The sequence below is a fragment of the Cavia porcellus genome, unplaced genomic scaffold (assembly GCF_034190915.1).
Source record: "Cavia porcellus strain 051 isolate PalLab524CR breed Dunkin Hartley unplaced genomic scaffold, mCavPor4.1 scaffold_16, whole genome shotgun sequence".
NCBI classification, from domain to species: Eukaryota; Metazoa; Chordata; class Mammalia; order Rodentia; family Caviidae; genus Cavia; species Cavia porcellus.
Window position 1 is genome coordinate 14,020,688 of NW_026947499.1, and position 26,903 is coordinate 14,047,590.

Genomic DNA, 26,903 nt, shown 5'->3' on the forward strand with positions numbered 1-26,903 from the left:
TTAGAGAAACTCCAGCATACAAGTAAGAGCAAGTGGCGGTTTACCAAGAGAGCCTTCTGGAAGGCTCATGGAGAGTGCAGTCACCCACCATGAGAACAGAACGAGCTGTGCACTGAGGGGACACGCTCTGAGCCAGGAGGCAGGGACCTTTGCGGGGGTGGGAGGGTACTGTCACCTGAGATAACCACTCATGACCCTGCTCCACAGCCAAGCTTGAGTCAGAAGGTGACAGCCTCCTCCCTGCTGCAGGGGCCAGAGTCTTAGGGTTACATGAAACCACATTGTCAGGTGCCACAGATCTCCCCACTGTGGCCCACCAGCCAGCCCACCAACTAACACGAACGGGTGCCATCTGTGTGAGGGCTGGCTATTGACCTCAAGGGAGCCCCACCGCCCAAGACCCAGCCCCTCCAGGTGAAAAAGGCAGGAGGGCTCACACTGGGCAAACAGCAAGCACTGTGCCCACGAAAAACAAATGGAAACTGGCCCTGGAAAATGATCTGGCGCGGCCGCACTTGATGTCCAGGCCATTGTAGTGGATGCAAGGAACTGACAGGAGCCATGTTCTTTACCAAACTTTTATTATCAGAAATAAAAACAGCAAAGTCCCACATACCATACCTAGCAGGACATGAGATGAACAAAAGAGCACTGATTATTTACAAGGCTGCAGCAAAAGGCCTTGGCCACTCCAGGCCACATGGACGCTGCCCCTGACAAAGGCCACTTTTCAAGGAGGTGACTGAGTCAGTGGCAAAGGGCAATGGTTTCCATGTTGAGGAAGCGGACGTGCATCTTGGTCTCGATATCAATCCCCTGCCAGATCTGGAACAGACGGAGGAGCTTTACGGGTGTCCCCACTCCCACCAGCCGCCTGCCCGGGCCCAGTCCTCAGCCCTCTCCCCACCCGCCCACAGGCCTCCTCTGCCACCGGCTGAGCCGCTGCAAGCAGGTGAAAACCAGGGGGCTGTGTTTCGAGAGGATGAGCTAAGTGAGGAAGTAAAACTCCCATCTGTCTTTCTGCTGATGAATTTGGCTCTGACATTTGGATTCTTCCTGAGACTGTCACAGCAAGTTATGATTAAGTCCCAAATCCGAGCTCTTTGCTCAGGTTCTTTCAGTCTCATCCACCATCACAGGCTCTGATTTTCATGCAGATTCTATCACCCCCACGAAGGCCCCTTTCATCAGCACGGTATGGGGACCACGGGATGCCCAGATGGCATCTCATGCGCCCACCAAGGCAGCCTGTAAGCTGGTTAGGGCTCTGCCAGTGTGAGGCTTCATTAGGTCACCACTGTGAACTGGAACAGTTCATTCATGATACCTCCTAGGATAAGAGATCACCTGTGTTCTAGACAAGCTAGCCCTGGAATGGTCATCTGTACCCAAGAATCCAGTCCATGGCCGCCTACCTGGTGCTGCTGTTCAGTCCATCCCGGCCCTAAGAGACATCTAGGCTAAGGGTGCACAAAGCACCATTGCTCCCAGGACTGTGCTGTCTCCTTGGCAACGTGGAGCCCAGGATGGGAGCCACAGATGGGGAGACGCAAGTAAGCACTTCACGCTCTCAAGCTGTCACTCTGCATCTCCAGGGACAGCCGCAGGCTAGGCACTTGGACAGAGTCCCCTGGGTATCCTGAGACAGGGTGGCCTTGCCACCATCACTGGCTAGTCCCCTGGGTGCTGCTCAGCCTCCTGCCCCTGCCCCGGGTTTTGTAGGGGTCACAGAGAAAAAGCTGGTTCCAGCTGAGCAGCACCAACCTTTGTGGGGTGATGAGATGGCCTCAGGGAGAAGTGCCTGGACACCAGGGTGGCTTCCACTGAGTACTGAGTGGCAGGCAACGCAGCTACTAAGGGCACTGGAAGGGACCAGGGCCCAGAGGAGGGGCTGGCTTGTCATGGAGGAGGAGGCCATGGGTACAAGGATGGGCCTGAGTTGCCTCCAGGGAAAAGTAGCTGCCTCCTGAGCACAGGAACTTCATCTTATGTCATGGCCCAAAGCAGGGCCTCCCCTCTGCCCTCCCTGCCCACTGGCCTCTGACCCTGCTGTCTTGCTCAGGCGTCACCTTCCTGGGAGAGCACCAGCCAGTGACCCTTCGCACAGCACAGCCTGGCCTTCCCATCTGCATGGAACAAGGCTAATGTGACCTCTTGCCCAGCTGTCCCCTTCTGGGCTTCCCTTCATAGCTGGGTCTACACCACCTGCCCTGCTGTGGGCCCACATGTCCGCAGGCGACCACCAAGTCCAAGGTGCAGGCTTGGAGGTCGCCCTCTGGCTCTGGCTCCTTGGGGGACCTCCCTCAGGCCCAGCTCCACTCCTGGCCCAGTCCCTGGTGGAGCTTGGGGGTCCTGCTACAACCTCCTCCTCCTCCCGGTTCCCCACACAGCCATGGAGACGCTGTCCTGGGGAATGTTCAGGGCCTCCTCCCCACCTGCCGACATCCTGACTTTCCAGAGCTGGACCTGATTCCCAGCCCTGAGCACGTCTGTACTCCAAAGGCCGGCTAGAGACCTGACACCCCTGACAGCAGGTGTGGGCTGGAGAGCGGGTGTGTGGGCGGCTGCTGAAAAATGACATTCCGACACAACCAGGAAGCCTGGCTAAGCATTCCCCACCTGCGCGCCTGCGGAATGAAGTGTGTCCAAGCACAGGAAGCTCCTGTTCCTGGTAGGACCCCCAGGGGACAAGGGACTTTTCAGTCTCCACCCTGTATACTGCTGAAGATGCTGTGTGTGCAAATACTGCCGTATTGATAAAAATAAGTGAAAGCAGTTTACATTGCTTTAAGGACTTCATAGTAAGAATATCCTGCTGGTCACCCTGGTATGTACACAGAAGCTGCAGGCTCCATGGGGTGCTAAGGAACCCCAGAACCCTCACACCCAGGTCCTCCATCTCCTCCCGGCACCCACCTTCAGGAAGTCCTCGAAGGTGATGCCCTCGTACACCTGATCCGGCTCCTGGAGAGAGCACAGGGCACAGCATGAACAGCCGGTCTCCTCGGCTCCTGCATGACCACCACCTCCCTCCCCACACCCAGCACACCTAGCTGGGGCTGTTTAGTCACTAAAGAGGGGGGCACATCAGGCCACCCATCGGCCAGGGCCGATCACCCTGGACCCGAACACCCTGCTTGAGGAGGGGCTTGCCTGCTAGGGCCAAAGACGCCCAGGGAGGGTCTTATGGGGAAACAAGGGCACTGAGGCTCAGACCCCCCTTCCCTACACACCCCCAAATCCTGGCCACCCAGAGACGGTGCCTGTCACCGCTGGGTCCCCCATTGATAAGAACTATTCAAGGCTAATGAATGCTCACAGGTCACTGGGGCCAGGGGCCAAGGATCACAGGGCTGGCTTCTGTGCCCACCCTCATGCTGTGAGTCACCACAACATCTAGACGCAGTGAGGTGGCCCTGCTTGGCCCCAGGGCCTCCCACCTCAGGGAACGCCAGTAGTGGCGGTCTCCTGTCTGAGCACAGGGTGATGTAGGGGCTCCCGTCCCTTTGCAGGTACTGTTAGCCTCTGGCTAAGCCGTACCTGTAAAAGCTCCCAGAAGCACCCTCCTGATGGGATGCCCGCCCCATGGCCCAGGTGCCCATCACCAGTGGGCTGGTGGATGAATCTGGGTTGTTCACTCTCTGAGTCACCATGGCCACTAAGAAGGGGAGCTCTCCTGGTGCACAGTGGGGAGAGACTGGAAGCCCAACGTGGAAGAGTGACTGCAGGTGCCGTGTGTTCAGCACCGCACAGGGGCCCGAGGGAGAGTGGAGCCCTCAGCACAACAGGTGTCGGGTGTGTTCAAGTAAATCAAAGGGGGTGCTGGGGTGCACCTCGATGGGAGCGCTCGTGCCTAGAATGCACAATCTCAGCACCATAAACCAAAACCAAAGTGAAAATCAAGCCAGGCGCAGTGGTGCACAGCTGTCTTCCTGCTACTCAGGAGGCCGAAGCAGGATCATGAGCGTTCAAGGCCCGCCCCGGCAATTTAGTTCTGCCCCACAATAAAAAGGGTAGGGCACGTGCTTAGCATGCATGAGGCCCTGGTCCTACCCAGCACCACAAATTAAAAGTTGAAAAACAAAACAAATAGGTCAAGCTTGGCACAGATGCGCACACCAGTGATCCCTGCTGCTCAGAAAACTGAGTCAGGATAACTGTGAGTTTCAGGGCAGTTGGGGCAACTTAGCAGGACCTGTCTCAGCATAAAAGAGCTGGGATGCAGTTCAGTGGGACAGCACTTGCCTAGCGCACACAAGACCTCGGATCCCACCCCCAGACTGCACACATGTGCACGTGCGAGCACACACACACACACAGTCATGTGCCGCATATGGGCATCTGTAGGGAAAGCCCCTCCCTCCTCCACCATGGTTCCCTGCAGAAGAGGCCTGGTGTGGTCAGGGCAAAGGCGGGGAGGGTCTCAGTCCCTTTGTAACCCACTGAAATCTGCACGAGTCCTAGAATGTGATAGTTGGCACCAACTGTGCACTGCAGCCAGCAGGGTGACAACACTGAACGCAGACCATGCCACCCACCCTGAGGAACTGTCCTCGCTCCCACAGTACAGGTGACTGATATCAAGGTCAGGCTCCTCATCCTGCTGGCGAAAACAGCCCTGACCAAGCCCTTGACAGCTTCTGCTGAGGAGGATTTTGTACCCTTTGGGGCTTCTGCATTATTTAAAATGTTTTATAAGAACCTCCAGTTCTCTGGCGTGGGCCAGCCGTGTCCTGGCGTAGGGTATAGGAGGTGGGGATCCCTGTTCTTTCCTTTCAGGGACTCAGGAAAAAAAAGTGACCACTGCTCTTCAGGGCAACCAAGCTGGCAGAGGGGAGTTAAGGACAGACCAGGCCTTGCTCCCCAGAGACCCAGGTGGAGAGTGAGCGCCCACATGGAGGGCTTAGCGTGGAAAGTGCCCAGGCTGGCTGCCAGCCACAAAGCATCACCTTTAGAGAAAATACTAGAAAGCAGAGGCCACACCCTGTCCATAACCAGCAGTGGAGGTCCATTAAAGCAGGACTTCGGAACATCTGTCTTTGGCGAGGCAGGATGAGAAATGTCAAATGTCCTCAGGGACCAGATATTGAGTGGCCGCAGCCACTTGTACCCTCAGCTTGGCCTGTGGTTTACACCAGGACATAATTAAACACAGAGTGTGCGAAAGAGACCTGTGGGGTGTCTGTCGCCCAGCCTTGCCCTGCTGGGACTGAGAGCCCCCATACTCAGAGCCGGGAGGCCAGGCCCAGGATGCCCAGGATACCCAGGATACCCAGGATACCCAGGATACCCAGGCAGCTGAGGCTGCTCAGGTCGGATGCAGAGCAGCAGGTGCCAGCTGCCAACAATTTTACTAACTCAAATTAAGAAAACTGTCACAACTGCAACTGGAGGGGGACAGGGAGCAATTTAAAGGGGAATGTAATTAAATCAAATGAGAATTTGGCCCCACATCCCGGCAGGGGATCCCTGCTCACTCTCCACTGTGGTCACGAATCCTTCCCTGCTTTCCCAAAACAGATAATCTGGTGAGTGGGGTGCTTACGCCAGAGCCAAAGGCCTTCCTCCAGGGCCAAGCAGCAGACAGATAAAACCACAGGCAGCTGCTAAGGCCCCCTGGGGCAGTGACAGGCCTGGGCACAAACCGCATGGCCTCCCACTGGCCATGCCTGACTCACAGCCACTCACCACGAGGCGCAGGGGAGAACCTGAGTGGGAACTGTGTCTGTCCAGGGGGCACCTCCCCACTGGGCTGTCCTCAGTGGCCGGTGGGCCACAGCTGGTCCTGCAGAGGGGTCCACCCGGCACAGGAAAGATGACAAGCCCTGAAGAATTCCTTGTGCTCTCTAAGCCTGAGTTTCCCCACCAACAAAACATGGCTAAGAATGTGTAAGACAGCACTCACGTGAGCTACACAGGCTGAGACCCCCTTCTGCCTTGTCTGCACAGCAGCCCGTCTCAGCCCAGCCAAGCAGCCCCCTCTGCCAACGAGAGGCCGGGGAGCCCGGCCTGAAGGCCACAGATCCCAAGTCCCTCATTTCATTTGTCAAGAAAACGATGGATCCAGGTGACCTGTCCTGTCTACCGCTCAGACTTGGCCCTGTGCCCCCCTCACTGGGGAACTGAGGCCACACTGAGACCTCCCAAACCCCAAAGCCTGACTCTACTCTCCACAGGTTGGAACCTATGGTCTCCTGGGGCAGCAAAAGCTGGGAGGGTTCTGAGCTCCGCCCCAAGCCAGGCCTGTGCAGCTCCGCCTACCTACTGAGGCCTGGGGCGACCTGACTCGGAAGGGATCTCCAAACTGGGAGTTCTCGAGCTCCCTGCCCTCCCCTCCCGGCCCTGGGGGGCGCTCACCATCTGCCCCACGCACACACTTGCTGCCTCCATCATGGCCCCATCAGCAATGGAGCGTGCAGACTCCTTCTCGATGTGGGGGTTTCCAGAGAGCAGTTCCTCCACCACCTGCCAGGTGGGGCAGAGACATACGGTGACCTTGCGCCCCTGGCAAGGTGGGAGGGCAGGGGAGGTGCCCGGAGCCCGGGGTGGGGCGCAGGAGCATACTTTACATTTCGATATTCTTCCAGGGTGATGCGGCCGTCGCTGTCCGAGTCATACATGTGGAACAGAACTAGGGACAGCAAGAGACCGAGCCTCAGCTGGGCGAGGCCCAGAGCTGCACGGAGTGGAGCTGGGTCCCTGCCCCCAGCTTCCCCACTCTGAAACCCATGACCAATGAGTACTGACCCTGAGGAGGAAACCTGGCTGCCAAATCTTAGGGGACAAGGATGCAACCAAGGGGCCAACTGACCACTTCCTGCCGGGTGATCTAGGTCTCGGGCAAGTGACTCAACGTGTTCTCTGGGCCTGTATTGGTCTCCCACGGGGCTGGGGGCTGGGGCCTGGGCCCTGGGCCCTGGCATCTCCTGCAACTCTGAATGCCAATGATAAGGACAGCAAAGCGAACGGGCTCTGTTATCTGTGAACACTGGTCCCAGGCCAACTGCCCACATCCTGGGCCTGGGCTGTGGGAGGGCCCACGAGAAGGAAGGGGTGCGTCACCAACCCTTTCCCCTCTGTCACCGCCTTGTCCCCGCCTGCATTCCTCCAGCTCCACACAAGCTGCCTGCTCATGGCCACCGGACAGGGGCGGCATCACAGGGCTTCAGGGTCCTTGGCTGCCGCCTGCCCCTCAGATCACAGGGAAACGGGATCGCAGGGTGCTGGCTGGGTCAGGAGGACTCGGGAGGCCCAGACACCCGCCTGCAGTTCCCACCAGGCCCATGTACGCATTCCAGAGCTAAAGATGGTCTGGGCCCTGTGTGGATGTTTCCCTGACCGTGAGACCAGGGCTGGGCCGTATAGACAGGAACATCGCGAGTCATGGGAAAGTCACAGGGGAAAAAAGAGACTGCTGGGCCGTGTGGCTGGCCAACCAGGACAATGACCAACTAACTGATCGCACTCTGGAGCCCGGGAACGGCAGCAGCTCCTGAGGGACCTGAGGCTGGCCCACGACACTGCTTTAGAGAACACCAGGCCAGCTCAAGGGGCCCTGTGTGGGTGCGGCCTCCACACCACAGGCCACAGCCCATGTCCAGGTTCGAGTCACACACTGTTGAACTGTGGGGCCAACTGAAACCCAGGGACCACATCACCCTGTGACCCACCCTGCAGTCTCAGAAGGTCACACACTGCTGGGCTGTGCACAATGAGGCTGGCAAGGAGCAACCTAGGAGGGGACACCCCCAGTTCCCCGCCCTGCCCAGCACGCTCCCGAGGGCGCAGGCACGCACATCTCAGCTTCTCCTTCCGAGACTGCTCCACCTGCTCCTCGCCCAGAGTGGTGTCGATGGGTCGGAAGTAGGACATGATGGTCAGGAAGTCCTCGAAGTCTATCTCGTCGGCCAGGCCACTGGGCCCCTTGCGCAGATTCCTGGGAGAGCAGCGAGGGGACGCTGCTCAGCAGCTGAAACCCGGGCCGTGTCCTTTCACAAGTGCGGCTCTCGAGGACTCGGCTCCGCTGAGCACACCCGGGCACAGGGCTCGGGTCCAGGCACCTGCTTGTGGGGGGACAAGAGTGCGAAGCCCCACCCACCCCTGCTGTTGAGGGCTGGGATAGCGAGACATATGGGGAGATACAGTGCAGATACAGGCACTCATATGTGGAGAAACTGAGGCACTGAGCAATCCAATAACTCACCGAAGGCCCATCTCCTGAACCTTTAACTCAAGAATCTGAAAGCTCCCATCCAAGGCCTGCCACCTATTTTTTTCATTTTTAATTTTGAGACGTGGTCTAAGTTGCTCTCACTGGGCTTGAACTTATGATTGTCCTGCCTCAGCCTTCCAAAGTGCTAGGATTTGAAATGGTTGAAAACAATGTTCATCAGAATAAAGCCCGGCCCAGTGATGCCCACCTGCAATCCAGTGACGACTTGCTGTGAAGACTGTGGGTCTCTATCGCACCTCCAGCATCCTGGCCTCCTGCTTCTCCCAGGGGTTCAGAATGTACATCATCCCACTTTGAGCTGCTACCCAGCAATCCCAACCCAGTCTGAGGGGGTTTCAAGATGCCCCTTGCCAGCTTCCATCCCCATGCCTACCCCTATAGCTCACAGGCAGCCAGAGGGATCTCCACAGATGCTAAGCCTGGCTCACCCCACTTAAAGTCCATCAGTGCCCTGTGGCTCTTTCTTGGTTAAGGGGACCTCACTCGGGCTGCAGATGCTCTGTGGCAAGGTCCTGCCCCACATGTCACCATGCCTGGCCTCTGAGCTCCAGGTTCTTCTCTGCCACCCATTTCCTGAGTACCTCAGGGCCTTTCCAAGTGCGGCCTGTGCAAGTGGGACCATCCCGACTCCCTGCTCTGCCAATTTGGCTCCTGGTCACTGTCCTCAGATGGTGTGGAGAGACCTCTGCATCTTTTGGAGTAATCCAAACCTCCCCGCCAGCAACAATCAGAGCCCAAGTGAGGTTTGGGGTTTCCCATCTTGCCCGAGGTCCAAGGCCTGGCAGAACCAGTGCTGCAGGATTCAGGCCTGGCAGGGAGTCCCCAGCCCTGTGGGCGTGACACACCTACATCCCTTTGCTTCCTCTGTCCGCTTACCCTGCTTGTCAGTGACTGTGGCCATGGACACACAGGGAAGGTGGGGGGCGGCGTACACCCACGCTGGCTGGTCCCCAGGCCTCTGAGGGCCCGAGTCTCCCTCCGGGTCCCTGGGCTCCTTCATTCTGACCTGGCCTCAGGGAGCAAGCCCTTGCCTGCTCCTCCAGAGCCAGGGGGTGGTGGCGGCAGCCTCACCCCAGCACCCCTGGAAACCCACATCTTCCAGATGAGGAAAGATGGCCCCGGTAACCCTGGCCTCCTGGTACCCAAGATGTCCCCTCTCCCAGTGTTCAGTGGTCTAACATCTCGCTTCTCATACAGACACAGCAGAATCAGGGGTGTCTCTGACATCAGGGGCCCCTTCCCACCCCTTCATCAGGTCTCACCCCAGAGGAAACCAGGTCCCTGCGTAGAGATGCCACCAGCCACGAGAATGACGTTGGCAGCAGTGAGACGGCAGCCCAGCACATGTCGTGGCTAAGTTCTCAGGAGGCACCATGCTAAGTGCACCCGGGCTCCAGGCCCACAGCAACGACGAGATAATAAATACTAAGCACGGCTCTGGGGTATAGCTCAGTAGTAGGACATTTACTTAACATGTGTGAGACCTGGTTCCATCCCCAGCACCCTGTCCCTCAAAAACATAAAACAAAAGAAAAACCAATGAAATTGGGGTCACTTATTACACAGCCAGAGCTAACTGATACAGACACTCAGGCTGAGTTGCTGCCCAAAGTCACCCAGTTGTGAATCCAGAATGGTCTGGCCTTGAACCCAATGGTCCTGGGGTCTGCATCTGCTTGCAGGGCTGCATTGAGCACATGGTGCCATGGGAAGCTGCTGAGGACAAGCTGGCCTGCCCTGGGGCTGGCCCGGGAGAGAGCCCACCTGTTGTCGAAGAAGGCACGGACAATTTTGGAACGGATTGGGTTGAGCTCCAGGTCAGGGACGTTGCTGAAGTTCTCTTTGCTGGGTGTCAAGGAGGGACCAGGAAAAGAAGAAAGAGAGTGCGTGTCAGGCAGCGTCTCCACCCAGGGTCAAACTGCGCTCTTATCCCTCACAGTTCCCGAGAGCAGCCCAAGATGGAGCTGGCACCCCGGTGTTCACCCGGGCCCTCCTCCCACCTGCAGCCCGGCAGGGATAGGCAGCACCTGGGGGCTCCAGCCCTGGAGGACCCTCGAGACAGAGCGGACAACCCAGACTCATGGATCTGCGCCCAAGGGACCAGTCCTCAGACTACTCTGGGCACCAACCAGCAATCTCGGCTTCAAGCTCTGCACAGCAGTCTGGAGGGGCCTCAAGAGCCAAACCAGAGTCATCCTGTAACCCGGTCACACCCTGCTTGTCCTTGAACTCAAAGTGACATCCCTCACAGCAGGGTGGAGCAGGAACAGCCCAGACACCTGCCAACTAACAAGGTCAGTTCATGTAGTGGAATATGATTCAGCCCTGAAAAAGAATGAAGTATTGGCCCTGCTACAAACTGGAGGAACCCTGAAGCCACGACACTAAGTGGCAGAAGCCAGTCACAAAGGTCACAGTGGAAGAGTCCCCTAAATGAAATGTCCAGACCAGGCCACGCCAGAGCGCAGAAGGCAGAAGACTGCTGTCGGGGGCTGGGCACGGGTGGGGCAGGAGACTGAGGCCCAAGGGGCACAGCAGGCAGCCCCGCCCAGGCCCCTCCTGCTCTCTCCTCTCCAGCAGCTTCCTGTCCTTCCCTCGGGCTCATCTGCCTGGTGGCACCAGGCCAAACCAAGGAGCCAGCGTCAGTGCCCAGTGCTCTTTTAGGTTCCCATGAGCCCAGCTGCAAGGAAGGAGGCAGAGTCAGGACAGTTGCCCGGGTGATGGGATGTTACGAGGCCATAGGAAGTCATGGAAATTATTTGGCCATAAAAGCATACATGCTGGGGATGGTGGCAAGCACCTGTATGTAGTCTCAGCTACTTGGGTGGCTGAGGCAAGAGGATCTCTTTAGCCCAGAGATTCAAGCTAACACAGCAAGAACCAGAGATTCAAGACCAGCCTGGCTAACAGCAAGAAGCTATCTCCAAAAATACAGAACAACAGAACCCACAGGAATGAAACCCCGGTGCCTGCTATCACACAGACAAACCCCAAGACCATCGTGCTAGTAAAAGAGCCAGCCACAGAGGCTACATAACCTTAAGATGCCATTCCCAAGGAACCACCCAAACGAGTGACCCCAGAGAAAAGGAAAAGCCTGGGAGGGGTGCAGAGGGACAACAGGCACATCTCCAGCTGTCCTAAAGCCAACCGTGACTTTGAAGGGCACGTTCTGCTCCATAAAGCTTCCAACCCCCGGCACCACGGCTGCATGGCCCTGGGGAGCTCGAGGTGCCATGGGAAGCCGCAGCCAGGCTTGGGTAATGGTTAACCAACCCTGCGTGGTGACCAGGACAGGCAGCAAAGGGCCTGGGGCTGGGGACACCGGGCAGGCCTGGGAATGTTCCTTCGGTCTGCACACACAGCCAACCTCGGAGGCAGAGCTGCCCCACGTGCAGAGACCATGAGAAGAGGCACAGAGAGACCAGGGCGCTCAGCTGGACTGGTCAGGTCACACTTGAGGACAGCGGGGGCCCTGGAAAACCAAGACTATGCTTTACAGACAGCAGTGTACGCTCGCCTGCACCACACAAGTGAGCTGGCACCTGGTGTTTTGTCCCAGTGACAAAGGAAGAGACCAGGACAGCAGCTAACCTGCCACACACTGGTCCACGAGTGTTGCCCACTGACACAGCGACCACCGCCATGGAAGGCAGATGTTTGTACCCATGTTAACGTGGGGAACTCAGGGTGCAGTGCAGAAGCCCCCGCCCAAGGACAGCTGAGGTCTCACTCCCCGGTCCTCAGGGACACCCTGACACCAGCCAGCCCCCTTTCCAACAAGGAGAAAAAGCTGGAGCCAGGCTAGGCCAGCTGGGTGGGAACCCATGGGCAGAAGCTGGAGTCACTCCAAGTGACCAGCGGCCCAGCGACACCCCCTCAGGGACTGTTGGGCCAGGGGTCAGCCTGCCAGGGCTCTAGGGATGCGCACCTGCCACGCCACGAGGGAAGTTTAAGTGTTTTGTTTGCTGGGGTGGCTACTGGGAAAGGAACCCAGACCTTCCCTTTTTGAATGTTTCATTTAGAGAGAGGGTCGTGAAGTTGCCGATGCTGGGCTTGGATTTATACTCCTCCTGCCCAGCCTCCTGGAGCACACCACCACACCCAGAGGCCCTGGGGGGGGGGGTTAAAATGTCCCCTAAGTGTGCTCACCCTGTTCGTCACACCCACCCACCCACCCCCCAGGGGCAGCCGTAACAACCCCATCTACAGGTGATGTCACGCTTGGCCCAGAGAGGCCAAGTGACTAATCGAGGGCCACACGGCTTGGCTACCAAGCCCTTCCTCCCCGCGCTTCCTCTCTGGGGTTCGGGTGCTGACTTGAAAAAGCGCAAGGCGGCTCTGCTCTGCACAGAGCAGCTGCTCCCACCTAGCTCCCAGCCCAGAGGCCCCATGGAGTCCAGGGAGAGGGCAGGACCAGCCCCTGGCCACAAGGGAAGGAGTGGAACAAACCCTGGGCGGGTGGCCCCTTCCTTAGCACCCGTGTGGCCTGGCTTCCGGGGCCTTTGAGGCAGCTCCGCTGCTGAGCGCTCTGCTGGCTGGGCCGTGCTAGGCCAGCAGCGAGGTGGTGCCCAGCGTCCTGCACTCCGCTGGGCCGGGGCCCCACGGGGAGGCCACCGTCCTTCCTCCCCACTCACTGCTTAGCACCCACTGTTTCTCCCACTGGGGAAACTGAGGCCCTGTGGCAGTGAAGCTGTCTGGTCTGTGTCTGTCCCAGCAAGTGCTCAAATGAGGAAGGAGCAGAAAGGGCGGCTGGGGCGACCAAAGCAGGCAACAGTGGCGGTTTGGTAGGGTGAGGCTGGGGCTCAGTGGGACAAGGGGGCCCCCGAGTCCTGAAGGGAGGAAGAGCAGGGTTTGCAGGTGGACCAGAGGGAGGGGACCCCGAGGGTGACTGCAGGCCAGCTGCTGCTTCTGGGGGTACATATCTGCCAGGGGCACCAGGGGCCTGCTCGGGGACACAGTCAGTGTGACAGCCTTGAGGACCGGAGGCTGCACGGAGCCAGGGTCGGGTGGGCGTGGAGACTGGTGTCAAGTCTGGTCCAGCACCAACTGGGAGCCGACAGCCACACGGGGACTGGTGTTCCGTGACCCTGGGGTCCCCCTCCCACCACTTGGGCTGTCGGAGCTCTGCCCCGAGCACCCTCTGTCCCTCCACCCCGCCCCTCTTCTCTCTTCTGCCTCAGCATCAGTCCCTCCAGAAGTCTCCCCTGGTGGCCCATGAGCTGCAGTCCCAGTACAGCCCTTGGCCGGCCGCTACCAGCGGAACGGAGCCCCAGGCGGCAGGAGGTGGGGCGCCCCTCTTCTCACCCCGAGCCCTGAGCTCCCTCAAGTCTGCACCAGGCCTGGCTGCCCAACCAGACAGCATCTCCGGAGCCGGCCGCAGACAGGGAAGCTGCTTCCTGCCCTCTCTCGCCTCTGCCTTAACCTCCCACCTACACAGACGAGAGCACCCCAACCACCCTCAACACCTTCCCAGCCCGCTTCCTTTTCAGGGCACATTTACAAGCCACTGCAGGTTTTTCTTTTCAAGCAAATGTGCAACATCCTGGCTGTGGCTTTGACGGAAGCCTCGGGGCCTCCGGCTTCACAGTGGAAACCCTGAGCAGCAGGTCCTGGGCAGGCAGGGTAAAGGCCAAGGGTCACGTGTCAGGCACGCATGATGGCCCACACCTGTAATTCCCACTACTCAGGAAGCTGAGGCAGGAAGATTACCACATTGAAGGCCAGTCCGGACAACCTGGCTATGGTGGCAGTTGTGTTTGAACCCTGCCCTGCCTTGTGATCTTAACCTCTCCAGCCTCAGTTTCTTCACCTGCAAAACGGGGATGGAAGAGTGAGCCTCTCTGACCATTTGGGAAAGCCTGGCCAGGCGCCTGCTAGCACTCAGTTCCTGGAGGTCAGGTTCCTGTCCACACCTCCTCCAACTGTCAGGGGACGAGCAGGGAAGGGGCTGCTCCCAGCAAGGACAGCCCCAAGGGTCCTGGGGACAGCATGTTTAGCAGGGGCCCTGTCCGGCCCAGGAGGACGTGTGGCTGCGTGCTCTGATGGAGTCCAACCATGAACTCGGTCAGCTGCCGCCCACGCATGTTCGCGGTTGCACTCATCCCGGGATCTCTCCACGTCTGAAGGTCTCCTGAGTCTAAGAATCTTTTGAGAGCTGCTGTCTAGCAGGCGGGCTCAGGGCCCTGGTCTCTGCACTTGGCACGTTCCGGAGAGTCTGCTCTGCGTGTCTGTAAGCTCACCATTCGACAATGAGGAAGTCCCAGCTGCGGAGACGCCACAGCTCAGAGGCCACGCAGAGGAGGAAAACGCGCGGGAAGCCACTTCTGCGTTTCTTCCCCTTGTCAGGGCCTCTCCTCCCGGGACGCTTCCGGGAGGGGCGGGGAGCTCCGCGTGGGGCGGGGGCTCGGGGAAACACACACAGGTGAGCTCGCAGGACTCACTTGAGTTCGGGTCTGAAGGGCCTCCCGAAGCATGGACGATTTGGGAACAGACACGATGTTTAGAATACTCCGATCCCAGGCCTTGTAAAGAACCCACACAAAAGTGGGGTCTGGAAGTGGGGCTGTGAAGGCGCCCAGATGTCCCGAGACAAGTTTTGGAAAGAAGGGTCTTACACCAAACACAGCTAAAAAAACTACTGGGTTAAATTACAGCCCGGGAGGGGCGGTTTTTCATTATTAGTGCATTCACTTCGCGGAGCTGTCGAGCTTACTCCTTTTCTTTTTTTTTGTCTTTTCCCTTTTTATTGGTACCAGGGATCGAACTCACGACCGCCTGCTTTGCAAGGCAGGCACTTATGCCGCTGAGCTAAATCCCCAGCCCCCAAGCTTACTCCTTTTCAACTCCCCCATTTCTCTCTTCCCTCCCCCACCACCCGTAAGTCCCCTTCCCATCTGGAAAAGGTCTGCTTTCTGTTTCCAGTCATCAGCTTTTTATTTGCTCTTTAAATTATTTATACTTGGGTTTCTCATAAAAATAGAGACCATGTCATATTTAAGCCTGTGTGTCTGGTTAGTTTCCCGTGTTACGGTCTCGAGGTACATTCATTTTCCTACAAAGGACTCAAACTTATCCTTTTTATAGCAGAGTAGTACTCCGCGGTGTAGAAATACCAGAAGCTATCTTCTATTTATTCAAGTTGAGAACTTAGAAACTCCTACCCCGTTTTTGAAGTGGTAGGGACTGAACCCAGGGCCTCGCACACACTGGGCTGTCCCCACCTGCACTTCTCTGTCAGCTCCTAAGTAGTTTGCAAACCTTACTGGCATACCCGAAATCCCCACAGGCCTGAGTGATTACGTTTAAGGAGTCTTCTGCTGTGAGGAAACCCAAAGCCCCGTGAGCTCCTACTAAGCTTCAGGGGCACCTATGCTGAGAAGAGGACACACTGGTGCATCCCCTGCCCCAGCACTGGGATGGGGTCCAGAAGCCCAGCAGCCTTTCTGATGGGGTGAACCCCCAACCTGGCTGGTTTTCACAAAGTTCCTCTAAACCCCAAGGAAATGAACCGTTCCCTGCCTAGCAGGGGCCGCAGCCCAGGGCCTCCTGGACAGCAGCCCAGGCCCATCTGCATGGGACACTGTGGTCAGTCGCCTTCCTGCAGGCAGGTGCAGGCCATTGCTGTGTGCAGCTGACACGAATCTCACCGCTGCCGGGGCTCGGGGATCAGTGCTGCGGGAACAGGAATCAGGAACACATCCCACAGACACCACTGAACGGAGCCGGGAGACTGAGCAGACGCCTAGGTGATGCCACGGCTTCCTTACAAGAAGCTCAGCCCCTGGTTCAAGTCCCGGCTCCTCCACTTCCAAGCTGTGTGACTCTGAGACTGCACACAGCCCCTCTGGGCCTTAGGTCTCCACTCGTCACGTGGGAGGAGCAGGCGTTCCTACCATGGCTTCCTGTGGAGCTCGAGGACCGAAGAGACACGTTCCCGCTGTGTGTCGCCTGAAACAAGCTCAAAAGCTAGTGGCCTCCACCTGCAGGCAGGTGCCGGTGCCAACCCCAGCTGTGGTCTTTAGCGGGGCTCCTAAATCCCTGAGAGCAGTGTTTCAGGCTCAGCATCCTTCATCCAAAAACCCCAAATCCAAAATCCAGCCAGACCTGATGTGACAACAGGGGTGAAAAACTCTACGCTACGTAACTCTGCTTCCTGCAGCTATTTATTTCCCTTTTGCTTTCTTGGTACCGGAGATCGAACTCACGGCCTCGCACCTGACAGGCGGGTGCTATGCAGCTGAGCTATATTCCCGGCCCTTCAGGCAGCTATTGAAATATAATAAAATATCTGTTTTTTGTTATATAAAATAAAGTTCACCTAGGCACTCAGATGTATGTGGAACACACAAATTTCATGTTTAGACTTGGGGTATATCCCTAACATATCCTATTACAAATATGCAGGCCTGCTTCCCACACACTCAGCCCCCCAAAACTTAGCTCTTGCAGGTGGGGTGAAGGCCCCAGCCCATGTGCCCAAAGCCAGGCCATCCTGCATGCATCTGCTCACTCATGCTCCTCAACCAGATCACAAGGGTCAAGCTCACTTTACACACAAGAACCCAGGCTCAGAGAAACAAAACCACACAACTAATGGATTCAAATACAGGTTTGTTCTTAAAGGCTGGGGGTTAGCCTCTGCATCTCTCACATCTGAAGAATTAAATGCAGGTGGAATTTGAACCCAAATCCCTTCCAGCCAAGGGTAGATCTGCTTCCTGGCCCCACACCCTTCTGGCTTAAAGTAAAAAGCCAATTTGCATTTCTGGCCCCCAGCCATGGTGATTGGCTCAGATTCAGACACAGGACCCCATCAGAACCAATGGGAAGCCAGGTAAAGGCAGCTCAGGTCCTTCTCCGTCCTCCACTGGGCTTAGTGGATGAGCTGCATGGTATTAAAGGTGTGGGTCCTGGTTGGATAAATTGAGACCAGAGGCCACAAGAGCCTTAAACCCATCAGAATCTGAGCTCTTGAAACGGATGCTCCAAGACTAGGGTGCACTGGATTAACAACATGCCTTTGTTAGACAAGCGAAAGTGGCTGACCACTTGCCCCTTGCCATAAAAGGCGGGTGAAACGAAAGTCTGCTTACTGAGGAAGAGGAAGCCTGCCTGGGCCGGGAAAAGCTTTGTTTCCAAGTTTCAATGCCCAGCACCTTGAGACCCTGCGTATTCTAGGACGTTGCGTCTGTTGGAAAGTTTACAGGAGAATCTGTTCTCTTGGCCTAGCATACTCCACTGGCTACATTTCTGCTCCAAGCAGCCTGCCCCGCTCCATTACAATCCACCTCGCTAACTGCTTCTAAGTAGGGGCTGGCTCTTCCCTGACACAGGTAAACTTCCACACAAGGGTAAACTTAGATGCTACCTATAAACCTAGCCTTTAAAGGGGGGGAGGTTGGTGGCTAGGGCAACACGGGTGCCCCTGAACTGGGCTGCACCACAGCCAGCAGCCAGCACACTGCCCCTAGCACAGGTGCTCAGGGTCCACATGGGGTTCCAGGCTGGAGTCCAGGCTGCCAACCGCAGGGAAGGCAGGGAAGGCCAGGAAGGCTGGGGGGCCTGCTGGCTCCCCAACCCACCCCCTTTCTCCCCTCGGCTCCCACTCCCTTTTCCCGATCCCAGCAGAAACAGATGTGGCTTGTTCCCTCCTACTGGGGAACATCGTGTCTTAGAAGGAATCCAAAGAGCCAAGAAACTGCGGGCAATGCAGGGACGCTTCCAGAGCGACACGGTGTTCAGAAAAAGAGCTCCACAAGAGAGCCAGGGAGGGCCCATCCCGGCCGCCCTCTTACCGGATGGTAGGCTGGTCTCCACTCAGCTGCTTGAACCTTCGGTGCAGCTGCTCGATCTGGTCCGACGAGACTGGGAACGGGAAAGAAGAAACAGGAAACTCGTCACTGACCGCTGGACGCTGGGCCCTGCAGATGCGATCCTGCCCTCCTCGCCTAGCCATTGCGAGCCTGAGCGCTGGACGAGGAAGCCAAGGGCTCTCCGTCCCACTGTGGACGCCATCCCCTCGGCACCACTGTCACCCACAACAGTGCCTGGTCCAGGAGGGAGGACCCAGGCCAGTCCCACGCCGTCCTCCCGTAGCCCACTGCAGTGGTTTGGGACGAGGCCGGGATGCGTGAGGAGGGGAGAAGGCTGTGTGGGAAATGGCTGGGGTCCTGGCCGAGAAAGGGAAGGGCCGAGTGCCCCGACACTCGGGCTCTGGCCGTGGAGCTGTGGTCACTTTCACTCTCGCTGGGTCTCTTCCTGGGGGATGTTACTGTCTGGATTCCACGTGTGTGGGCTCCTCTGAAGAAACGCGTGGCATCGCGTCTCATTTCTCCCTTCACCCATAGGGAGGAGAGATACTGCCACCTTGGTTTATCATCTGAAAACGGCAGTGGAGAGGGGGCGAGCAGGTGGGGGCGAGGGGGGCTCCAGCCCTGCCCAGCTCAGGGAAAGCTTTTCAAAGCAGCAAGTGTTCTGGGGGCTGCCAGCTCCTCCACCCCCTCAGAATCCCACCCCTGCAGCCTCATCTCCTCCTGCTGGGAAGCAGCAGATTTCTAGGCCAACTGGTCACCTTCCTGCCTGCCTTTTCTTTGGGCCGTGGCTCATGCTGTGATCTCTTCGAGAATCCACAGCTCAGGATTCGAAAGCATCCCTAGCAGCTGACGTTTGCTGGGAAACATGAAGGCTGCCAAGCCGGGCCGGGCACGACTCCACGTATTAGCTCATCCTCCTCACGACAGCCTGGCAGGGGGCTGCATCCCTGTGCGGCGCATGCAGACGCTGACGCGTGGAAAGGCTGGCACCCAGCAGGGGCAGTGTCTACCATTCTGAAGGAAAACGCGGCCCTTCACGTCATAGGCCCCCCGGTCGGGTCACTGGCCTGCTCAACAATTCTGCAGTCCCACTCCAGTAGGTCCCTCACAGAAATGTGTGCCACGTTCACCCACGGAGGCTAGGAACCACTTGGGACTGGAACCTGCCCTCACACTCCGCAGAGGCAGAACAGTTAATGTGCTAAGGTGATGTAGTCAGACCTTGGAAAAGTACACAGCAACGAAAAGTAACAACAACTATGACAAAAAGAGAGGCCAGACATGAATGGTTTCATCTATATAAAGGTCAAACCTGGCAAAAATTCACACATTACAAGTCAGGACAGTGGCTGTCCTGTGAAGCCACTGGGCAGCCATTGGGGAGCTTGGGGTGCCGTATTTCCCGGCTGGGCACAGGTGACACCGGTGTGTTCTTGGAAAATTCATCGAATTGTACACTTAGAAGTGATGGACTCTCCTGCCGTGCCCTAGAGCACCATTAGAAAACCTCCTTAAAACTCTGGTGTGCCTCCTGGTGGGAACTTATCCTGAAAACAAGGAACTCAGAAGATGTCAAAAAGAATCCACAGACATGATTTCCTTTGCACTCCTTTGCAAGTTGAGAATCCTTCTCTAAAATGCTTGGGATCCGAAGCGTAAATCTTGGAATATTTGCATCTACATAAAGGAACTATCTTGGGAACAGGATCCAAACAGAAACACGATACACAAATTCAAAGTAGCTTGATTCAACACTCTTCATTTATGCCTGAAACAAAGTCAGTCTACACTGAACCCAGTCAAAAGTTTCAGATTTTGGAACATTTCGAATTTTCGTATTAGGGACGCTCAACCTGTAACAGCTTAACATTCTACTCAAGCTAAGCGGCCACCCAAAGCACAGGGGTCAAATGCTTTATAATAATATATGTAGCCAAGTTTTATTAAGAAGCTGCTGCCTGTGTAAGTGACAGTTGGGAGCAAGGTGCGGTGGCACCTGAAATGCCAGCTGCCCTGCAGGCTGAGGCAGGAGGATGGCTTGCGCCCCAAGGGGTTCAAGCCCAGCCTGGCAAAGAGTGAGACTGTGACTCAAAACCCAAAAAGTGACAATTATGGGTTTGACTCGGAAGCAGAGTCCAAATATAACGTCTGAAAACAGCTCGCCACATAGGCAGCTTGATGCTATGTTGGGGGAAAATATATAAATACTCTGAATGTATACAGTGATTTCACAATCATGCTTATTTTCTCTGAAGAGCAGCAATTAACTCTCATCTAAGTATCAGGATTAGAGACTGTTTTTTTACCTTTTTCCTCCCAGCGCTGGAGACTGCGCCCCAGACACACCTGCTGGGTAAACGCTACACGGCTAAGCTGCACCCCGAGCTCTGCTCCCTTCACCGTGGGACAGGCCAGGCTGGCCCCGGCTGGGGGTCCTCCTGCCTCAGCCGTCTGAATAGCTGGGAAAGCAAGCATGCGGCACCTGGATTCATTTACCTGTTGATTCATCTCTAATTTCCAGTTTTTCTCTTTGAATGTGGACATACTGGTTGGGTAACATTTTTCAGCCATAAGGGTCAGCTGAGGAATCTCAAAATCTATCGTTATTAAGGAAGCTGTCATCCACGGCCAGGCGCATGCACAAGCACCCAGGCGGCTACGGCGCCCTCTCGGCAGGGCACACTCTGCTCTTCCCGTTGGACAGAGGAGCAAAAGGGGCTCAAGGGGTCAGAAACTGCCTCACAGCTACTAACGCAGAAGGAGCTGCATCCACTGAACTCAGTGAGTCTAAAAGAAAAATTTGCATGCATGTGAGCTTTGTTTTGTTTTGCTTTATTTTGTTTTCTTTGCAGCGCTGGGCACTGAACCAGGGCCTTCACGGTGAGCCACAGGCCAAGCTCAGCACGCACCCTCCTCGCTCAGCCTCCCAGGGCAGGAGGTGCCGCCTGTGCCGCCACGCCTGCTTCTGTCCTGGGTCTGCTTTTCTTTCCGGCCACCCCTTGCTGCTTCTCTTTGTGCGATCACAGGAAGTCTCTGGCCCTGACCCACGATTTAAAAAACACTAATGCGATGAGAAACGATCAGAAATTGCCCCCAAACACCTGCACCTAAGCAACCACTGTCAAACGTGATCATGGATGAGCCAGGCCAGGCACAAACACCACGCAGATGGGCCCCTGTTGGCAGGAAATGTCCAGGCGCTGGCCTGCAGGGAGACAAAGAGCTGCTGGGTGCCTGGGGCTGTGGGAGGGAACAGGGCACGCTCTGCTGGGTGCGGGGGAGGGGGTTCTAAAATTAGATTCTGTTGTTGATGGAACAATCTTTTGATTATACTCAAAACTACTGTTTGCTTTTTAAACGCATGAATCCCATGTGGGTGAAATGTGTGTCGATAAAGCCATTTAAAGCCAGGCCCAGTGGCTCACACCTGTCATCTCAGCTACCGGAGGCTGAGGCAGGAGAATCACGAGTTCAAGGCCAGCCAAGGCAACTCAGTAAGGCTATGACTCAGAAATAATAAATAAACAAGTTGCACAACATCATCTGGAGAACAGACATTACCTGTGCCCCGGGTTCTGCCATTGCTAAACCTTGGCCCACACAGCCCCCTCATCAATCCTCCCCGGTGGGTGTGACCCGCTACCCCATTTCTAGAGATGAGAATACACTGGTAGGGGGAGGTGGACAGATCATTACAGACCAGGCTTATGTTTTATTTGAGCGGTGGAGGGCAGAGACAGGATCTCACTGTTTAGTCCAGGAAGGAGTTAAACTCACTATGTAGCCCAGGCTGGTGACAGACTTGTGGAGATCCTCCTGTCTCAGCCTCCTGATTGCTGGAAGTACAGATGTGCCCCACCATGCCTGGTTCAACCAATGAAAAGTTTCCAGCTGACTGCACCCAGGGTTCCTATAGGCGGCAGACACTCACAGCCACCCCCTGAACTGTGTGATCTAACCCTGAGGACCAGCAAGACAGCTTTCCTCCAGGTCCCCTCTTTTTGACACCCAAATTCTCACAGCCAAGGGCTCAGCCTCTGGCTCAGGGGAGCCGCCTTCGCTCTGGAAACTGGAGAGAGGTTTCTCCAGCCCCTTGACTTTCAGTACCCCCAGTGACCCTGCTGTGCACAAGGGCTCCAGAGCCTGGGCTCCAGCCCTAGGGGAACAAAACACAAAAACCAACCCAAAACCTAAGGCCAACCAAGCCCTGCCAACCCCAGTGAGCGGCTCCCGCCTTCCCTAGTAGGACCTAAGACCCCAGGGTCAGCCAAGAAGCACCTGACCCACATCTGTGGTCCCCACCAGGAAATCTGGGGTGCAGTGTTTGCAGGTCCCCTCAGCCCTGGCCCCTCCAGGCTCTCCCACGTTCCAGATGCTGTGGGCGGGGCGGGCAGGAAGCCCTGCCTCGGCTGTGCACTGCAGGTCTGCGTGGCTCAGAGCTTCCCTGGGGTTTCAGACATCCCCTAAGGGCAGGGCCCAATCTCCTGTGTAGCTGGCAGGCTCAGCGGGGCCGGGGGAGGGAGGCCACTGGCAGCGTCCACAAAAAATACAGCTGTCCAGCATGAATACGAACAGGCTCTCAAGGGCTTAGTTCAAAAAGGGACACAAGTGTCTCGGTGACACCAGGCGTGGTGGCCCTCCCGTCTGTAACCCCAGCACTCAAGGTGGCTATGGCAGGAGGATCCCAAATCCCAGCACAGCAGGCAATTCAGCAACCTAGTGAGACCCTGTCTCAAAATAAAAAAAATTAAAAAGGGCTGAGACCGTCGCTTAGTCGCAGAGGCACCGGGCTCCATCCCCAGTACCACATGCACATACAAAACATTAAAAATAAATATCTCAGTAACATTTTATCTGGCTTATATGTTGAAATACTGATGTATATGTAATGGGCTAACTAAAATGTATTAAAATGAATTTCACCTATTTTTTAAAATATGACTACTCGACAATTTGGAATTATCTATATACACAGTCACTAGAAAATTTAGTTACTCTGCCCTCCCCTATATTTGCGTTAGTGTCGATATAAACCTTTTGCACGAGGAACTTGATCCCTAGAAATGCACCCTGAGGAATTCAGATGAATGTCCAGAGATGAACAGATAAAAGTAAGCACTGTTGCCTAATTAGAACAGACACGAAAAAGAAAATGTTCCCACAAGGAATGCAAACACCCTGCGCTATAGTACTAAAGAAAAATGACCTGGAAAACGAATTTTAAAGCTGAAACCTCAGCAAATTGGTTAAACAAAGCCTGGGACCTCCGGAGCTCGGAGCGTGACACAGCCTTAGAAAAGTATTTTCAAAAATTGTGGGTCACAGAAAAATGTTCCTTGTGTCATTTTCAATGGCTCTAAGATTTACACGTGGAGGTTCGTGCCGACACACACGCGTGCAGGGGCACACGCAGCGCAGATGGGGGAACGGTGAGGTGCCCCTTGTGTCTCTCCTCCGCAATCAGCTGGGTTTGCTTGTAGATGTTTTTCTTTTTTACCTTGACAACTGTAATGAAAAACAAAATGAGAAAAGAGAAGTGCAGGGCGGGCTGTGGGGATCCCGGCCTGGTCCATGACCCGGGGGGACGTGAGGGGAGCTGGGAGACGCCAGGGTGTGTGCGAGAAGGCAGGAGGCTCAGGCGGGAGGGCGCCCAGACGGAAGTGAGAGCAGCCCTATGGAAATCAGCGTGAGGCTCCAGTAAAAGAGAGGAGGAGCCCCTCAAAGTTAGTTCTGGGGAGGCCGAGGGGCCCACTGGCTGCAAACCACCATGTCCCCGGGTCCAGGTGGCCGAGGGTCTTTCACAGCATGGAGCTGGGTGCAGACACACAGTCAGTGCAGGTCTCCACGCTGGCTCGTCACCTCTGGCCACCCTCCGCTCTCCCGCCCCTCCCAGGGAAGGGAAACCCGGCTCAGCTCCCTCTGGCCCGGCCTCCTGGGCCATCTGCACATTGTGTCGCTTCTGTGGGGCTGCAGACAGGCAGGGGCATTAGTTATGGGCTCAGCAGGAGGAAGATTGCAGACCTTGCTTATGTCTCAAAGAAGAAAAGACTTCTAACTTTTGAAGTTGTATTTTGCAGTGCCGGGTACAGAGCCACCATTTGTTCCAGCAGTTCTGGTCCTCAGCACATCCCTAAAAGAATCAAAGTCCACAGACAGCTGCACCCCCAAATTTACTGTGTGCAGTTCACAGCCCAGCTGCGGACTGGCCCAGGCGCCCTCAGGAGATGCCTGGGTAAGGACAGCAAGGCATACACACGCCAGGGACCATCAATCAGCCGTCAAAACAAAGTTACAAGGCTGCAGGAAAGCAACATAAGCCAGACTCGGCAAATAAGTAACGCATATCTTCTCGTGTACGTGGGATCTAGCGAAAAAACGTAAAACGAGAGTGAGATAACATGAAATTAGATAACACAGAAGTTAGAAAGAAAAGGGCAGGGAAGAAGAGTGGTTAGCGAGAATAATCAGACTGTGTTATGCGCCTGCACAAACATGGCAAAGTGGAACCTACGTTCTGTATACACACTGATCGTTTCGTAAAAAATAAAACCATACACTCCCCCAAAACCTGGTAAATCAGTGTCCATAGTGATATCACTGTAAGCACCAAGAGGTGACACAAAGTCGATGTCCATCAACTATTGAGTGGACAGACAAAAATGGAGCACATTCAAACGACAGAACAGTTTCCAGCTGTGAAAGGCTAGCGCTGACAAACCCTAAAAACATTCTGCTAAGTGAAAAATGCCAGACACAAAGACCGTATCACATGGGCGGGGCGTGATGCAGCATGCCTGTAACTCCAGCATCTGGGAGGCTGAGACGGAGGATCAGGCTGTGAGTTCGAGGTCAACCTGGCTATAGTGAGTTCACGGACACCTGAACTACATAGTAAGACTCTATCTCAAAAACAAAACAAGACAAGAAACCCACTATATTATATGGTTCCAATGAAATGGAATACCCCAAACATACAAACCCACAGAGAGGAAAGTAGATGAGTAAATCTGAACCTGGGGGTCGGGGTGGGGGAGCATGGCAGTGACTGCTGGCGGGTGTGGAGTTGTCATAAAATGCTCTAGAATTCACCGCAGTGATGTCTGCACAACCTGGCAAACATGCGAACTAAAAGCTACCGCACTGTACATCTGAAAGTGAGGGTGAATTAGTGCGCAGTTTGAAAGTCTCACCTGGGCACGGCTGGGCCAGCAGGCGCAGCACCCTGCCCTGAGCCCCTGGCCTCGGCCCACAGGAGGGCTGTCATGGTCCCCTCTGGCCAGCTGCCGCCCCACAGGCTCATGCTCACAGTTGTTAATGAGGCAGAAACCTGCCAGTTAGGGCACAGTGGTGCCAAGAAACTAGGGAGCCTGGCTTCGGCCACACCCCAGGGCCCATGGCTGCCCAGCCCGTTATATAAAGGGTGTCGTGCTCGCCTGCAGCCTACGCGCACGCTGCACACTGCCAGTCCTCTCTGGAGGATGCCAGGGGGCCACTGCTACCGCTGTGGTGCAGGGTAACAGGTGCAGCACGGCGCAGCTTTCTTCTCCACAGCCTCTCGAACAGGAGTGCCAAGGGCAGAGGCTGCGATCTGGAGGCAACAGCACCAGCACTGACAAAAGGCCTGCAGCGCTGGGGATGGAGCTGGGCGCGCTGGCTGGCTGTGTGACTGTGAGCGTGAGCCCCGCTGTGCTGAGCAAGGGCACCCTGGGGCGAGGACAGTCACCTAGGCACCTAGGTCAAGAGCATGAGACAGGGAGAGGGAGGGCAGGATGAGAGCAGGGACTGGGCCAGAGAACAGGCCTGAATATCCCACTTCCACGGCCACGCCTCCTTCCTGGGACTGGGGGGCGGTGGCTGTCGCTTTTGCCCACGGCCACCATCCGTGCCAGGGCCAGCTGAGCCTGTCCTCCAGGCCCTGGGAAGCACCTCCCTCCGGAAGCCACCTAGGTAGGTTGTTTCAGTGATAGAGCCAGTCACCCAAGGCCACCGTTACATGCCTCCACGTGCAGGAGTTCCACAACAGGACGTAGGGGATCCAGCAGACTTGGGGGTGCGAGGGGCCGGGGAGGGCGGGAGCAAGGGCACTGCGCACCTCTGTGACTGCACCTGACCTGAGCTGGAGGCTTCAGCGTGCTCAATGCTGTGATAGGTGGATTCAGGCCTCATTTAAAAGAAATCAAGCCTGGTTCTGGTGAGCGGAGGCAGAAGCACTCGAGTCACCTCGACAGTCACCAGGTCCCTGAATGACCCCGTGATGCTGTCTGGCTGCTCTGCTCTCAGGAGGGAAATGGCAACTTGTCAGGTGCCACCTGCAGCTACAGCCACAGCAGTGACTAAGCTGGGGTGGGAGGCAGGGAGGGCGGAGGGCCTGCAGGGTGCACATCACACACACGCTGAGCTGCGGGCAGAATCCACTGCAGAAGGCACGGTGGGTGCCTCGGCCTCTGCTCCCAGCACGGAGCCAGCACGTCAAGACTGACTGCTGCCTTTTACTCACAGGCAAGCACTGTGCCATTAAGAGACAACCCCAGCCCTATCTTTTTGTTTTTAAGGGTTAGGCAGGCCTCACCTGTCATCCTCCTGCCTCAGCCTCCTGCGTAGCTGGGATGACAGGTCTCTGCCACCAGGCCTGGCTGCTGGCTTTTAGCAGTACCTTGTAACCATTCTCATATAAACTGTAACCAGCTTTGTAAGTGTGAAAGCCACAGAATTTCCAGTCAGAGCTGTCCTGGACTGACTGCAGCCCAGAGACAACTGTTATTATAATCTCAGATACCAAAGGTCTTATTAGGACCTCTGTGGGCTTTTTCTGCACAGAATGCATCACGGGGGTGGGGCAAAGTAAACTGATTTGC

General features: G+C 56.1%; 1 protein-coding gene across 2 annotated transcripts in view; it reads right to left on the reverse strand.

The window, feature by feature from the left end:
* Nucleotides 1-564: 564 nt before the first annotated feature.
* Tesc (tescalcin) overlaps nt 565-26,903 on the reverse strand; it is a 35,655-nt gene continuing 9,316 nt past the window's right edge. Inside the window, exons 2-8 of one of the 2 annotated variants that reach the window (XM_063225718.1) lie at nt 18,031-18,100; nt 9,998-10,078; nt 7,797-7,936; nt 6,570-6,631; nt 6,358-6,465; nt 2,917-2,964; nt 565-825 (exon numbers count right to left, since the gene is read on the reverse strand). In XM_063225718.1, the coding sequence (XP_063081788.1) occupies nt 748-825; nt 2,917-2,964; nt 6,358-6,465; nt 6,570-6,631; nt 7,797-7,936; nt 9,998-10,078; nt 18,031-18,100 (587 nt within the window). In that variant the 3' untranslated portion in view covers nt 565-747. The remainder of the gene's footprint in view (nt 826-2,916; nt 2,965-6,357; nt 6,466-6,569; nt 6,632-7,796; nt 7,937-9,997; nt 10,079-18,030; nt 18,101-26,903) is intronic. The other variant, XM_063225719.1, reaches the window with a different exon arrangement.